The sequence below is a fragment of the Pseudoliparis swirei genome, chromosome 18 (genome assembly GCF_029220125.1).
Source record: "Pseudoliparis swirei isolate HS2019 ecotype Mariana Trench chromosome 18, NWPU_hadal_v1, whole genome shotgun sequence".
NCBI lineage: Eukaryota > Metazoa > Chordata > Actinopteri > Perciformes > Liparidae > Pseudoliparis > Pseudoliparis swirei.
Window position 1 is genome coordinate 27775865 of NC_079405.1, and position 16001 is coordinate 27791865.

Here is a 16001-nt window from a genome sequence, read left to right on the forward strand (position 1 = left end):
ATCAGTAATAGGCTAAACCAGGGATGCCAGGGTGAAATTGGACACGGGGCCAGATTTTTTTCAAGTGAGATCTCAGGGAGCCGGATTACACTTTCAGACTGAAAAGGCCAAACACTGACTCAACACATGGATAGGTAGGCTATTTGAAATTATTCATGAAGGCCGACACATCATTAAGAAATTGCATTGGCACCAAAATTGCCTCACAAGGAGGCCTACAATTACATAGCCTAAAGCAGGAGACAGTTACCCTCTAAAAACGTAACATTTTCCTATCCATGCAAGTAGTCTACATATATAAATTAGAAATGCACCAAAATAGACTAGGTGCCAACAAAACAAATTTCCTATAAATAACACAAGTGTAAACAGTTTTATTATATTTTTTTAGTATTTATTTTGTATTGGTTTAAATTGGGATTACATATCCCAAACATATCATAACCCCCACACTCACATGAGATAAATTCATATCACAATTCATATCAACAAAGCACACTGATGTCATCAAATTCATATAACAATTCATATCATCAGCTATGTTATACTCCTTAGCTACAGCCACTTGTTGAGAACAAATAAGACACACGGGTGTGCCTCCTACTTCCCAAAATAAATACTGTTCCTTCCATCTTTCCTGAAAGATGCGACCTTCAGTGTCAACCTTCCTCTTTTTTGAAAACGACATCTCGATCAGCACGACCGGGGCTGCTTCAGCTGAGGCGGGAAGAAGCAACAGACCAACTGACAGATTCCACCGAAAATGTAAAAAATATTAAAAGAAAAAAATATATTCTCCCCTTTAGGGATGGGTATCGTTTGGTTTTTTTCCGATACCGGTGCTAAACCGGTACTTTTAAAACGATACCGGTGCCTGAACCGATACTTTTTTTTAAACGCACAATGAGGACATTAAAAACCTCTTTGGTCATATTCCCTGTAGAAGCCGTTATCATGGAGCACTGACAAACAACGGATATCAGACTGTTAACATCCACAATATATGTTCTCCATTATATGAGGTGATATGTACATACCTGCAAACTCATGAGGGGTGAAAAAGGTGACAACGGGGGGGGGGGGGGGTGCAGGTGATTTTTTTTTTTTGTCACCACACCACATCCACGTTGTTTGAAGCCTCAAAGCTTTTAGAACCACAACTACAGTCATTTTATTGTTCTGACCACAAATCTAAATAATGATAATAAACAGTTTAAGAACAAAAGGTTCTCCGCTCTGACTCAGCCCTATAATGATAGTAATAACAAATATACATTGTCATTATATATAATATGGTTAAAGTCATTCATGAACCAACTTCCTTTTTTGCCTGAACAGTCCTCATGGACTTCTCCCTGAATCTGTTCTGTCTCTACCTGTTTGTCACGATACTCATATTATAACTTCTATACATATTACATACCTGCCATAAATATCATGATACCCGATACCAGAATTCAATACACCATACAAACAATATGGTACCATAATTACGAGACTGGTATATTTATCTATAATAGTAATAAATAAAACATCTGTATGGTTCACTTTTTACCAACTTTTTCAACACTTAACAAATGACAGTAATATGAGTATTAATACAGCCAGATATGAATGAAACTACATGGTTCCATCATAGCATTGATGATCCACTATGAGGCCGTTAGTCTCTGACCAGATGATCCACAGTTCATCAGGATGAGCAGCTGGAGAGTTACACAACTTTACAGACTGAAACATTTCACTTCTGGCATCTTTTTATTTGTTAAGCCGAAGTCTCTAAAGCTGCGCCACTTCTCTCGCTGTGAGCTGCGCAGCGCAGTGTGCGCAGACAGCTCGACACGGAGCAGCGCGTGCGCTCTGATCGCTCTCTTAATGAAGTATCGATACTAAAAATATGCTAAATCACATCGTGTTTAACGTACGGGTACTTTGTTAGCATCGCTACACCGTGCAGCGTGACGGCAGCAGATGTAGCGGCTAACATTCAAGCTAACCTGAACCCCCAAACGCTGTGGACATCTGAACGCTGATTGGCCGAGACGCGACACGTCCATCAAAGATGTTTTATTGCGAAGAAGAGCACCACTTCACACTTTTCTCCGCGTCTCACTGCAATCTCAACGGCAGCTGGCCAGGTGACCCCCCCCAAAAAACTCTTCGGATCTCCACGATTCACGTGGATGACCTATTTTGAGTTCAAAAAGGTGAATTTCACCGAAAGGTGACAAGTTTGCAGGTATGTATGTATTGTCATGTGCAGACCTTATAAGGTTAATCCTGTCACTGTGTTGTTGGGCAAAGAGAACAACCAATCAGAGGTACTGAAGATGACACGTGACAAATAAAGTTTTGCTTCTGACAGCGAGAGGTCCACTGAAACAAAGTGATGCCCCACGGTCTTTATATGCCCTCCGTCATTATATTCCCGATAACACCGGGTAAACAGCCGGTATCGCTGTACACCAACACATCTACTGACAGACTGTCACGCTCGTAGCTAGCGCTAGCTACGAGCTAGCTTAAACATGGTTATAATGGCTAATTATTTATTGGGCTACTTTTATGAATGAAAGACTTGCAATCAACGTTACGGTACTAATCTGAGTGAAGGCTGCTCGTCATAATCGGTCTCCCCGTGTTCAGGGGGACCGGTGACGGTCTCCAAGTCGCGTCCAGCCTGACGCTGGTGTGGTCGGCCTCACGCCGTCACACACGGCCACGCCTCCGCTCTCAAAGTTAAATATAATAGGCTATCGTAACCTGCTGACAGGGCGGAGTCACCAGAGAAGTTCACAACAATAGTTTTTTTCAATTTCAATCGGCTCAGGCACCGGAAAGAAGCACCGAAATGTGCGTTGCGTTTCGGTCCGGGTATTACCGGTTGTAATGTGGCACCGGTTTCCGGTACCCAACCCTACTTATCACCCGCGGGCCGGATGTGACGTACAGTCGGGCCGAGTCCGGCCCGCGGGCCGTAACCCTGGCACCACTGGCCTAAATGTAACATCTAAAGCAAATGTGTCCATTTCACACAGGACAGAATAAAAAAATAAAATACCACAGCAATACATTCACCACATTTGTACTACATGTGATGAATAAAAAGCGGTACAGCAGACTCGTGTTGTGCTTTGAGCTGCAAGTTGCACAGTTGTCGTTGGTTCAGGAGCCCAAAAACACATGAAGACATTTAAATAGTATCTATATATTTTCATATCGGACTAACAATTTAATTGTAATGCCTTGCACTATAATAAAAAATATCCCCACTTTTAGCGCCTGGAAGCAATAAAGTGACTCAAGGATGACTTATTTAAAAATCCGTCAGAAAAGTTAGCATTGCAGTGGTTCCAAAGAAAAAATGTAAAAAAACATTTTAAAAAAGCCTCAGCAAAAACAAACATTTAAAATGCCTACAATACCCACAACTATGAACTTGCCGCCGCGGTTCGCGGCGTGCCGACTACGCCCGATCTCTGGAACTAGAACTCCACCAGGAAGGTGCGGGCCTTCATGAGGCGTTTGAGGCGACTCTGCAGCGCCAGCCTCTTGGTGCCGGTGTCCAAGTCCTCCTTCAGCAGGAACTCAAAGCTCTCCTTGTCCTGGAGCACCTGCAGCATCTCCCTCTCCAGCTGGGCAGCAGCCTGCTGCAGCATCTGGTAGCGGATCACCAGCGGGATCTGGTCCGCCAGGCGCTGACTGGCGATCTGAAAAAAAAAAAGGGGAGAGAAAGAAAAGTTTGGAACGAGGGTCGGAACGTCATCAATTCTGTTTATTGGTGTAGATTTTTTTTTTTTTTTTACGCATACTTTGTAATATGATTGGAGGTGCAACATCAGCTCCTGAATTGTTGCACGATTATCCATTCTGTACACGATACTCTTCTGGAAATCATCCTCATCCTCCTCTTCCTTCTTCCTGTCACTCAAGCTGTTGCTGTAGGTCCGGTCCTGAGAGTACACCAGCAGCTCCATCTTGAACTGGGTCCTCAGCATGGACTCAGCCGTGGACTCTTTTTCCTGCTTGATGGCTTCGATCTTCGTCTAGATACGAATAAAATTCGGGTCAGTCTGAACTCGGCCAGAAAAATGACGCAAAATTACATTTTTTGAGAAACTCGTAGACGACGGCGGATACCTTGGCTGTTTTAATAAGGTTAGGAAATCCAATGAAGCTACTTTGGGCCAGCTGGATGAACAGCTTCCGAATCGTGTCTGGAAGAAACAGGAGATACGAGAAGATGAAGCACCATCAAGAGAACACGAGAATCCTAACGATAAACACATTACTGCATGATTCTGTCATACACCTCCCACCCTCACCGCTTATATCCTTGAGTTTCTTGACAGCCGGTTCCTCCAGCTGCTTGATCTGCTCCTTGACCATAACCTCGAAGGTCTTGTAGTTGATGAAGCCCGGCAGTTCTCTTCCGCGGTACTTGTCTTCGTATTGCTCCACCTCTCTCTCAATCTTCCTGTTAACTGCAACACACACACACACACACACACACACAACATGATTCAGGGTCCTGATGGTGGACAGTTGCAGACCCGGACTGACCCGATATATATTATATACATATGTAATATATATATATTTATAATATATATATATAATATATATATTATATATAAATATATATAATATATAAATATATATTATATTATATATATATTATATATAATATATTAATATATATACAGTATATATATGTATACGTACAGTTGTTTCCGGATTTGTCCAGGTGGGCGTTCCACTTCCCAAACTCTCTTCTGAGTGTAGAGAAGATGTTCAACTCGTCTCCACACTTGAGCTCCTCTCCCGTCGTCAGGCTGATGGCGTCGTGTGTGAACGCGGTCACTTTCTGCAACAACACAAAAAAAGACACATTCATACCCGGGCGGTGAGCGTTGGTCTTTGGAGCTTTATGAAGAGCGAGGGAGAGCTCACGTACGTCAATGAGGAAGAAGACTCTCTCCGCCGCGTCGGCCGGCGGTCCACAGCCGTATCTCTCCAGCTCCGCTTGAGTCTGCGCCAGCTTCTGCTCGATCTGGTCTTCCAGTCGAGGCAGAGACCTCTGCCGATCAAACGCGAGGTCGACATTTTAACAACTGAAGTCGAGGCGAGGTGACGACGCGCGGCCCGCCGCTCCGGTACTCACCTCGATGTGGAGCACCAGCTCCAGTGTGAGCTTCTCAGCCAGTTTAGGAATACCAGCGTGGCCTTCGTTGTAGAGAGTGCTTCAGGGAGAGGAGGGGGGGGAAGCTGTTTAGTTTTAATACAATGTATTTAAAAATGCCGTGGAAAGATGTGTGATGATCGGCCCAATAAATAACGAACGTACTTGAAGTGCACGTGGTTGGTGAAAAAGGCCTTTTCTCTTTCTGTGGCTTCCGTGAGAGAAACCCTATCTGTGATCTCCTGCTGACCCCGGCACCGGACCACCATGTAGCCCTTCTTCAGGGGGATGACCTCGTTGTGGACGATTTCAATCACCGACTCTTCCGTGCCTTTGTCCACCAGGTCGGGCTTGGTCAAGATACCTGAGAGAGAGAGAGAGAGAAAGGAAATTTAGCGAACATCCATGGAAGATTGATACAACTGAAAGGTCAATGACCCCAATGACCTTGGTCCTGAGGCTGCTCTCAGGAACCGTAATGGTTGAACTCTCAGTTCACCTGGAAAATACTCGAGCAGACCATAAAGGTCGGCCATGTTTTAAGACCCCAGCTTTCTAAATATCGGTGACATCCGTGAGGGACAAAGAGACACACATTTTACTTGATATACTAGCCTTTATATATATATTTATAATAATAAATATAACTAAAATAACTAATTAAGAGGTTTTTAATAGCCAATAGTGTTGAATTGGCTACCATTGGTTGGATTATTTGAGTTTCCTGCCATATTAACAGGATGTTGACGGCAACATGCATTTCAACCACAGCACAGGAAACCACAAGGGGCTTAAAAACGTCGAGTTGAATCCGATTTTTGAAAAATCTGCTGCCAGTAACAACACCACCACAGCAAAGAAACGTCTGAACTCTCTAAAAGTCAAGTAGCCGGTCCGAGTGGTCCTCTTCTAGAATCAGCCCCATTTACCCAAAGTCCGGTCTCCATCAGGATCCACCTCCCGAGCCATCTTCAGAGCCTCCGTGGTCGCTATGTCCACGTTGGATGGAACCACCACCAAGCTGATGGTCTCTTGTTTCAAGATAAACTTCTGGATCAGTCTCTTTATCTGAAAGTAATAATTCCAGTTGTTATGAAGTTAGAAATCATAGAACTACCCTTCCACTTTCTACTGAATAAAAGTTAATGTTTTGGGGGTCCTGAACTAGAGTACCTGGTCTCCGATGTTCTCCGCTTGTCCCTTTACAGCCACCCTGGTGATGCCGGGCAGGTCAATGAGCGTCAGGTCTGGAACATCAGGAGAGGCGATCTCCAGACTGATGAGGTCATCACTGATGCCCACCCCTTGCCCGGCCAATTTGATCTGAGCTGGAGAGAGAGAGGACACGACGTTTGACAATTACAGGGAGAAAGTGTTGATCACTGAAACCTAAAAGAACCAGGAGCTCCACCAATACTCGTCTTTTATGGTCGCATTACATAACTGTGAGTACTGTACCTTCTCTAATCAAGCCGTCCACATCTGCAGGGTCTTCTATCTCTATTTCATGGTCCTGGTAGCTTATCTTCCCGTACCAGTCCTCTCCTTCTCTCCTTCTCTTCATCTTCAGTTCCAGAGGACATCTCGTCACAATGCCTGAATGAGTGAAGAGTAAAGATGATGATGATGATGAGGAGGGGGGAAATGAAATGAAGTGAAGTGTGCTGGATGAAATCATAACAATGAAACTGTCTTCATTAAAGTGGGAATTTATATCTACTGACTGAAAATGAAAGCCGTTAAAACTAAATTGTATGATTTGTTTTATATAGATTTTAATTAGTCAGCCATTGAGGAGGCACTTGGATGCAGCTAGGAGGCCATGACATGGTTATCTTCAAGCACTCTGTGGACTAAGGTAAACACTCCCTCAGGAAACAAGGCCAAGAAAGATGCACTTCAACCAGGGATGTTGAGGATTGAGGTCAGCCGTGGTCACACCCTGCTCTCTGGCATTTATAAAGCCAATGACACATGTTGAGTTGTCAAGTTGACAATGGAGACGTGCTCAGTTGTTCTGTGGCACTCTTGATTTTATCTTAGTGTTGACACAGTGCCTTCATTTAAACCTGCTGGACCACACAAACAGGTTTTGATGTTATCATCTTACAGTTGAACATGAATGCCCACACTAATAATAAAAAAACACAGAATAAAAACAAAAATGATCTTTCCAGCTTGTTGTGGTTATTATACTGCCCCGCGTGGCCAAAGGCAGTCACTACAGTGACATATCTTATTCTGATGATGGTTTTACGGTTTAACTATTCTTGTATTTATTTGTACTCTAACAAATGCACTTTGTGTGACGTAAGGTAACACGCAACGTATATGTAAAGTTGTGCCTCCATCCCTTGTTTGAGCGATGACGTCACTCAGTCGAACTCACCGCTGCCTCGCGGCAGAGCCACCCCGGACAGCGCCTCCAACACGGAGCTCTTCCCCGAGCTTTGGTCTCCGATCACGGCGATAGCAGGCAGCGCCAAGTCCTTCTCCACCCCCAGAGAGCGGAGAGAGTCGATGAGGTCGATGCAGGGACGCACCTTCTCCTCGTACTGCTGGTTCAGGGTGTTCATGAGGACGACGGAGGGACTCCCGGGAAGAAACTGTGGACACGGAAAGGAATCAAACCAGCAGGTGCTCGGAGGAGAGGCTGAAGGGACTGACTGCAGGAGGCAGGAGGGAGGAGAGGAAGGCTACACTCTAGGTTTCGTTTCCTTGACTTTCGTTTCTTTTTCTGGTGAACAGAGAGTCATCTCCACCAGGGGATTATTCACCCAGAGAAGAGTGACACGTGATGAATTTATTCACATACAGTCATGTAAAGGATCAGTGCGTTGGAGGCGCTGTCAGGACTTGGGAACTAAATATAAGAACCTTTAAAACCACAACAATAAGCACACAACAAGCTGGAAAGATAGTTTCTGTTTGTTTAACGTGATTTCAGGATCAAAAACCCCACAAAACTATTTCAATTCAGTTCAGTTTATTGTGTCTAGCCTACATCTGCTTCAGAGGGCTTTATAATCTGTACACATACGACATCCCTGACCTTTGACCTCACATCGGAGCAGGAAAAACTTCCCAAAAAAATAGAAAAAAGCCTTTCAGGGGGGAAAAAGTGAAGAAACCTTCGCATCATTAGGGCCATGACAGGATGTAGGAGGTGCAGGAAAGGGAAAATAAACTATAGGTTTCACAATGTTCATTTTAATGTCATATATGTACTCAGTGAATTTATCAAAAACTATATTTATTATTATATTTATCAAAAATAATCACGTTATAAAAACAGAAACTATCTTTCCAGCTTGTTGTGTGGTTATAGCGCCCCGCGTGGCCAAGGGCAGTCACTGCAGCTATAACATGACATATTGTTTTACTGTGGTTTTAAAGGTTCTTAATTTAGTTCCCAAGTCCTGACAGCGCCTCCAACACACTGATCCTTTCCATGACTGTATGTGAATAAATTCATCACGTGTCACTCTTCTCTGGGTGAATAATCCCCTGGTGGAGATGACTCTCTGTTCACCAGAAAAAGAAACGAAAGTCAAGGAAACGAAACCTAGAGTGTAGCCTCCCTTTCCTCCCTCCTGCCTCCTGCAGTCAGTCCCTTCAGCCTCTCCTCCGAGCAGCTGCTGGTTTGATTCCTTTCCGTGTCCACAGTTTCTTCCCGGGAGTCCCTCCGTCGTCCTCATGAACACCCTGAACCAGCAGTACGAGGAGAAGGTGCGTCCCTGCATCGACCTCATCGACTCTCCGCCTCTGGGGGTGGAGAAGGACTTGGCGCTGCCTGCTATCGCCGTGATCGGAGACCAAAGCTCGGGGAAGAGCTCCGTGTTGGAGGCGCTGTCCGGGGTGGCTCTGCCGCGAGGCAGCGGTGAGTTCGACTGAGTGACGTCATCGCTCAAACAAGGGATGGAGGCACAACTTTACATATACGTTGCGTGTTACCTTACGTCACACAAAGTGCATTTGTTAGAGTACAAATAAATACAAGAATAGTTAAACCGTAAAACCATCATCAGTATAAGATATGTCACTGCAGTGACTGCCTTTGGCCACGCGGGGCAGTATAATAACCACAACAAGCTGGAAAGATCATTTCTGTTTTTATTATGTGTTTTTTTTTATTAGTGTGGGCATTCATGTTCAACTGTAAGATGATAACATCAAAACCTGTTTGTGTGGTCCAGCAGGTGTAAATGAAGGCACCATGCTAACACTACAACAACAAACACGCCTATTGTTAACTGGGAGATAGAAATATCCAAACCTGCATGTGTGGTCCAACAGGTTTAAATGAAGGCACTGTGTCAACACTAAGATAAAAACACAATCAAGAGTGCCACAGAACAACTGAGCACGTCTCCATTGTCAACTTGACAACTCAACATGTGTCATTGGCTTTATAAATGCCAGAGAGCAGGGTGTGACCACGGCTGACCTCAATCCTCAACATCCCTGGTTGAAGTGCATCTTTCTTGGCCTTGTTTCCTGAGGGAGTGTTTACCTTAGTCCGCAGAGTGCTTGAAGATAACCATGTCATGGCCTCCTCAATGGCTGACTCTAATTAAAATCTATATCAAACAAATCATACAATTTAGTTTTAACGGCTTACATTTTCAGTCATTAGATATAAATTCCCACTTTAATGAAGACAGTTTCATTGTTATGATTTCATCCAGCACACTTCACTTCATTTCATTTCCCCCTCCTCCTCCTCATCATCATCATCATCTTTACTCTTCACTCATTCAGGCATCGTGACGAGATGTCCTCTGGAACTGAAGATGAAGAGAAGGAGAGAAGGAGAGGACTGGTACGGGAAGATAAGCTACCAGAACCTTGAAATAGAGATAGAAGACCCTGCAGATGTGGACGACATGATTAGAGAAGGTACAGTACTCACAGTTATGTAATGCGACTATAAAAGACGAGTATTGGTGGAGCTCCTGGTTCTTTTAGGTTTCAGTGATCAACACTTTCTCCCTGTAATTGTCAAACGTCGTGTCCTCTCTCTCTCCAGCTCAGAATGCAATGGCCGGGGTGGGGGATGGGATCAGTGATGACCTCATCAGTCTGGAGATCGCCTCTCCTGATGTTCCAGACCTGACGCTCATTGACCTGCCCGGCATCACCAGGGTGGCTGTAAAGGGACAACCGGAGGACATTGGAGACCAGGTACTCTAGTTCAGGACCCCCAAAACATGAACTTTTATTCAGTAGAAAGTGGAAGGGTAAAGACAGTGAGATCTATCGTAGTAATTGTGTATTTTTAGGGTTTATAACTTCAACTGGATTAATACCTTCAGATAAAGAGACTGATCCAGAAGATTATAAAAAAACAAGAGACCATCAGCTTGGTGGTGGTTCCATCCAACGTGGACATAGCGACCACGGAGGCTCTGAAGATGGCTCGGGAGGTGGATCCTCATGGAGACCGGACTTTGGGTAAATGGGGCTGATTCTCGAAGAGGACCATTCGGACCGGCTACTTGACTTTTAGAGAGTTCAGACGTCTTTTTTTGTCTCCAAGGCGTCTTGACCAAGCCCGACCTGGTGGACAAAGGCACGGAAGAGTCTGTGGTTGAAATCGTCCGCAACGAGGTCATCCACCTGAAGAAGGGCTACATGATCGTCAGGTGCCGGGGTCAGAAGGAGATCACGGAGAGGGTGTCTCTTCCAGAAGCAACGAGAAGGGAAAAGGACTTCTTCAACGATCATGCTCATTTCAAGTGAGTTCATTATTTTTGGGAGTAATTTATGAAATATTCCGTTTCCCCGTCCGTGTACTTTCCACCCGCTCGTGTTTTATTTTTTTGCTGTAGGATTCTCTACAAGGAAAACCTCGCTACTGTTCCTAAACTGGCGGAAAAGCTCACCCTGGAGTTGGTGCATCACATCAAGGTGAACGCTTCTCAGTGCTTCGCCGCGATGGTTCACCGCAGAGCGTTTTTGGGGTGTTAAAGGTGTGACGCGTGTGATTCACAGAGGTCTCTGCCTCAACTGGAAGTCCAGATACAGAATAAACTGACGGAGATTCAGGCGAAGCTGGACCGCTGTGGCGTTGGACCCCCAGCCGACGCAGCGGAGGAACTGGGTTTCCTCATCGATGTGAGTACGCGAGCCTTCGCCGGCATCACATCCGCACCGCCTCCATCCGGTTTAACTCCAACCTGTTTCATCTTAGACGGTGGCAGCGTTTACAAAGGACGCCATCAGCCTCACCACAGGGGAAGAAATCAAAATCGGAGGCAGGGTCAACATCTTTGCCACGCTCAGAGAACGGTTTGCGGCTTGGGAAAAGATCATCGAGGACAACGGAATACAATGTGAGTGCATCAAGAACCTGGTTCTTACGCCGAGTGTTGGATGTGGTTTCCGTACGATCTTTCACACATTCGTCCCCATTGCAGTCAACCTGAACATCGAGAAGGAGGTGAGTGAGTATGAACGGAGGTACCGCGGAAGAGAACTGCCGGGGTTCATAAACTACAAGACCTTTGAGGACATGGTGAAGGAGCAGATCAGACAGCTGGAGGGGCCCGCCATCCTGAAACTCAAGGAAGTGGCAGGTATGTCTTGGGTTGGGGACCGAAAACCGGGGCCAATATGTTTCCGGTGACTGTAGATAGATAGATAGATAGATAGATAGATATGTACTTTATTAATCCCCAAGGGGGAATTTGTCGTAGCAGTAGCAGCACCAATAAACTAAACACACAAGAATAAAAAATAATAAAATATAAAAAACAGGGAAGAAAGATAAAGATGTATACAAGAAGTATACAAAGTAAAATATAAAATATATATGTATATATACAACATATATGCATACACAATACACAATAGCCTACAATACTAATGACAAATTAAATTGTAAGACCGGTGCCGACCGGACCGAAACGGAACGCACGCTTCGGTGCTTCCTTTCGGTGCCAGAGCCGATTGAAATTGAAAAAATATATTATTTTGAACTTCTTTGGTGAGCAGGTTACGATAGCCTAGCATTTAACACCAGCATGCACCTGTTTGACTGTTTGCGTTAACCCTGCCGAGCACATTAGCGGTCAGGCTGGGCGCGATGGGGAGACGGTATCCTTAAAAATGGGGGTGACCGATGATGACAAGAACAGCTTTAACTCAGATTCGTACTTTAATGTTGATTGCAAGTCTTGCATTCATAAAAGTAGGCCAACAAATGAGAAATTAGCCATGATAACCATGTTTAAGCTAGCGCGAGCTATGAGCTAGTGTGAGCTATGAGCTAGCGCGAGCTACGAGCTAGCGCGAGCTACGAGCGCGACATTCTGATATCCGTTTGTTGTCAGTGCTCCATGAGAACGGCTTTTACAGGGAATCTGGCCGAAGAGGTTTTTAATGTCGTCATTGTCCATCGTCGTTTTGTGCTTCTTCTTTTTTAACCATCGGTTCAGGCACCGTTTAGGAACCGGTATCGTTTTAAAAGTAGGCTACCGGTTTAGCACCGGTATCGAAAAAGAAAAGAAAAAACGATACCCATCCCTGGGTATGTCCTACGTTGACGCTACAATGATATGTGTAACACTTTGAGGTTCATTTAGATCTTGTATTGTCTGATTTGTTCTCTGTTTAGACGTTGTGGCCAAAGAGCTGTCGAAGTTGGCTGAGAGCAGCTTGGTTGGATTTCCTAACCTCATCAAAACAGCCCAGGTATAATCTGCTTTCCTTTATTTGCATACATCACTAAACATCGTTGAATATTGACCTGATCATTTTATATTTCCTTTAGATGAAGATTGAAGCCATCAGAAAGGAGAAGGAGATCGCAGCAGAGTCCATGCTGAGGACTCAGTTTAAGATGGAGCTTCTTGTTTACACTCAGGACAGCACGTACAGCAAGAAGTTAGGGAAGAGGAAGAGGGAAGAGATGCAGAATTTTGTCGGATTGACTTCTCTTCCAAATGGAGTCGGATTGACTTCTCCTTCATACAATCGAAGCACTTTGAGCAATGACAGCGGGGGCACCCTGAGAGAGATGGTCAAACACCTGAAGACCTACTACAAAGTAAGTGTAATCGACATGCAGGATGTTTTATTTCTCTTCCTCACATCATGTTTTACATCGCACATTTTATACAATGTAAAAAAAGATCAGAAAGAAAAGGTTTATTTTAATCCACACCTCCTCCTACTCCATTAGAATTTATTGGACGTGGATTGGCTTAATTGTACATCACTCATTATCTTTGATCAGTAATAGGCTAAACTGTTTCTTAGCCCCGCCTCTTTTGGGCCAAAACGATTCGGCCCCAGTGCAGCGGAGACATGCAGGAAAAGCATATATTTTCCAAAGATATCCTATTTAAAGAATATTACTGGGTATATTCCATATCTCCAAAACATACATATTGACAATTTGTATAATTTATGAATATAATTAATATAATTATAATAATCGTTGTTTTTCTGGACTCAAGGTGGGTGGGGCAAGGCCCCGTGGCTCTCTATTGGCCAGCCGCCACTGAGTAGAATACATTTTCATATTCAAAATGCAGCAGAGTAAATAATTTCTAACAACCTCCGGTACGAACCATGTGTGCTAACGGTGTAAACCAAACACAGGTGTTCTTGTCACAGTGACGGGTAACAGCGTGACGGCCCGACTGTTCTCCTTTTCTCAACCGCAGATCGCCGGCCGGCGCCTCGCCGACCAGATCCCGCTGGTGATCCGCTACCAGGTGCTGCAGCAGTCTGTCAACCAGCTGCAGAGGGAGATGCTGCAGTTGTTTCAAGACAAGAAGATAACAGAGTGTCTCCTTCAAGAGGACCCTGGCATAAAGAACCAGAGAATCCACCTTCAGACTCGCCTCAAGCGGCTGTCAGCGGCACGCAATCTGTTGACTGAATTCAGTTTGAACACGTACAACTTCAACAAAGGCCGAAAGACAGATCCCAACGCAGGAAAGAACACAACAGCACAGCCACTCCCCCCCACACACATCCCTGAGTGTAAAACGGCAAAAAAAAAAAAGTTTTAGGTTTAATTGTGAGCGCCACATGGTTCATCGCCATGACACCGTAGATCTAAAGTGAAATAAAGTGTACATAGTGACAGGTCAAACACAACATTGAAGTAATATTCTATAAATCGCTTTCTAACAGAAAGGAGAGAATAAACATAGAACTATATTTCAGTTTTTTTGCCTCCAACATTCAGGAGGTTTATCCAGATGTAGTTTATAAACGTAGAACCTTTTTCTATTGCGTCGCATTCCTTCGTTTCTTTGTCAGCAAGAGGTCCTCAAACGCCTCGTGAAGGCCTGCACATGCCTGGTAGACCTCTAGAGCTCTGATGTCTCTGATGTGGGCCTTGATACAGTTAATCTGCATGTATGACATGCCTTTTGTAATAAAAACATTCTGAAAATCACAATGTTCATTTTAATGTCATATGTACTCAGTGAATTTATGACAATGAGAAATATGTTTTTTTCTCTTATATATATTTTTATATATATATATGTATATATATATAACTATATTTATCTCAAAATATATACATTTAAATATATATATTTAAACAAATATAAAATTATAGAAATAAATATAAAATGATATATATATTTAAAAAAGAAAAAAACCCACATATATATATAGTATATATATTTATATATATACATGTCCCAGCTGAACTCAAACTAGGGATGTTGTGGTCCAAGGTCAGGCACACCCTGCTCTCTTTCATTTCTTAACCAAATGATGAGACTTCCATATCCCATTTCACAATGGAGACGTGCTCACAGTTCAGTGTTTTTGTCAATCACATTAATTCATGTTGTCTTACTGAAACTTGGCTGAGTGATGACGAATGTGTAAGCCTAAATGAATCAACTCCTCAAAGTCATATTAATAAACACATCCCTCAAGGCTTTTTCGTGATATCTCCTGCCTCTGTGGCCCCGCCTCCTGCCTCTGTGGCCTGCTGATGCCCCCACTCCTCACTTCCTGCTTCTGTCTCATGGATTGTGGAGGTCTCATGTGGGACCATGCCTACTAATAATTATTCATACATTTCTGTCATACTCATTGAATGCGTTTTAACTCTGTAATGCTGTTCATCTGTACACATGATATCTATTGCTTCAGTCCATCCAGGGAGAGGGATCCTCCTGTCGCTCTGCTGAAGGTTTCTTCACTTTTTTCCCAGTGAAAGGGTTTTTTCTATTTTTGGGGGAGTTTTTCTTTGACTGATCCGATGTGAGGTCAAAGGTCAGGGATGTCGTATGTGTACAAATTGTAAAGCCCTCGGAGGCAGATGTGGGCTATACAAAATAAACTGAATTAAATTTAAATTGTTTTTTGGGATTTTTGATCAAAAATAATCACGTTATAAAAACAGAAACTATCTTTCCAACTTGTTGTGTGCTTTTGGCCCCGTGTGGCCAAAGGCAGTCACTGCAGCTATAACATGACATCTTGTTTTAGTGTGGTTTTAAAGGTTCTTATATTTAGTTCACAAGTCCTGACAGCGCCTCCAACACACTGATCCTTTCCATGACTGCATGTGAATAAGTTCATCACGTGTCACTCTTCTCTGGGTGAATAATCCCATGGTGGAGATGACTCTCTGTTCACCAGAAAAAGAAACTAAAGTCAAGGAAACGAAACCTAGTGTCATGATCTGGAGTTTGTGTTTAGTTTTGTGTCTTGTTTTGGATTCCTTGTGTCGTCTGTCTCCCTGTGATTGTCTGCCCTGGTCCTGATTGTTTCCTTCTGTGTGATTGCTGGCTCCGCCCTCATTGTGTTCACCTGTGTCTCGTTCCCCGTTGTCCAA

General features: G+C 43.8%; 2 protein-coding genes across 2 annotated transcripts; one reads left to right on the forward strand and one right to left on the reverse strand.

Annotated features, from left to right (window-relative positions):
• Positions 1-1538: 1538 nt before the first annotated feature.
• LOC130208964 (interferon-induced GTP-binding protein Mx-like) lies at positions 1539-7836 on the reverse strand. The gene is made up of 12 exons (XM_056438429.1): positions 7572-7836; positions 6641-6778; positions 6356-6510; positions 6112-6250; positions 5348-5546; positions 5165-5243; positions 4958-5080; positions 4726-4867; positions 4326-4484; positions 4141-4217; positions 3813-4046; positions 1539-3710 (listed from the first exon to the last, which is right to left on the reverse strand). The coding sequence occupies exons 1-12, from the start codon at positions 7756-7758 to the stop codon at positions 3486-3488; spliced, it is 1857 nt and encodes a 618-aa protein (XP_056294404.1). The 5' UTR covers positions 7759-7836; the 3' UTR covers positions 1539-3485.
• A 964-nt stretch (positions 7837-8800) lies between these two features.
• On the forward strand, positions 8801-15519 carry LOC130208965 (interferon-induced GTP-binding protein Mx-like). The gene is made up of 12 exons (XM_056438430.1): positions 8801-9062; positions 9944-10081; positions 10212-10366; positions 10498-10636; positions 10722-10920; positions 11014-11092; positions 11177-11299; positions 11376-11517; positions 11602-11760; positions 12801-12877; positions 12957-13232; positions 13855-15519. The coding sequence occupies exons 1-12, from the start codon at positions 8879-8881 to the stop codon at positions 14203-14205; spliced, it is 2022 nt and encodes a 673-aa protein (XP_056294405.1). The 5' UTR covers positions 8801-8878; the 3' UTR covers positions 14206-15519.
• Positions 15520-16001: the final 482 nt, after the last annotated feature.

Excerpts from the sequence above, each read along its gene's own strand:
- LOC130208964 (XM_056438429.1), bottom strand. The coding sequence starts at position 7,758 with ATGAACACCCTGAACCAGCAGTACGAGGAGAAGGTGCGTCCCTGCATC. Across the intron at positions 6,511-6,640 it reads GGACGGCTTGATTAGAGAAG|CTCAGATCAAATTGGCCGGG; the intron begins GTACAGTACTCA and ends CTCTCTCTCCAG. Across the intron at positions 4,047-4,140 it reads ACCTTATTAAAACAGCCAAG|ACGAAGATCGAAGCCATCAA; the intron begins GTATCCGCCGTC and ends ATTCGTATCTAG.
- LOC130208965 (XM_056438430.1), top strand. The coding sequence starts at position 8,879 with ATGAACACCCTGAACCAGCAGTACGAGGAGAAGGTGCGTCCCTGCATC. Across the intron at positions 10,367-10,497 it reads CGGAGGACATTGGAGACCAG|ATAAAGAGACTGATCCAGAA; the intron begins GTACTCTAGTTC and ends TAATACCTTCAG. Across the intron at positions 13,233-13,854 it reads ACCTGAAGACCTACTACAAA|ATCGCCGGCCGGCGCCTCGC; the intron begins GTAAGTGTAATC and ends TCTCAACCGCAG.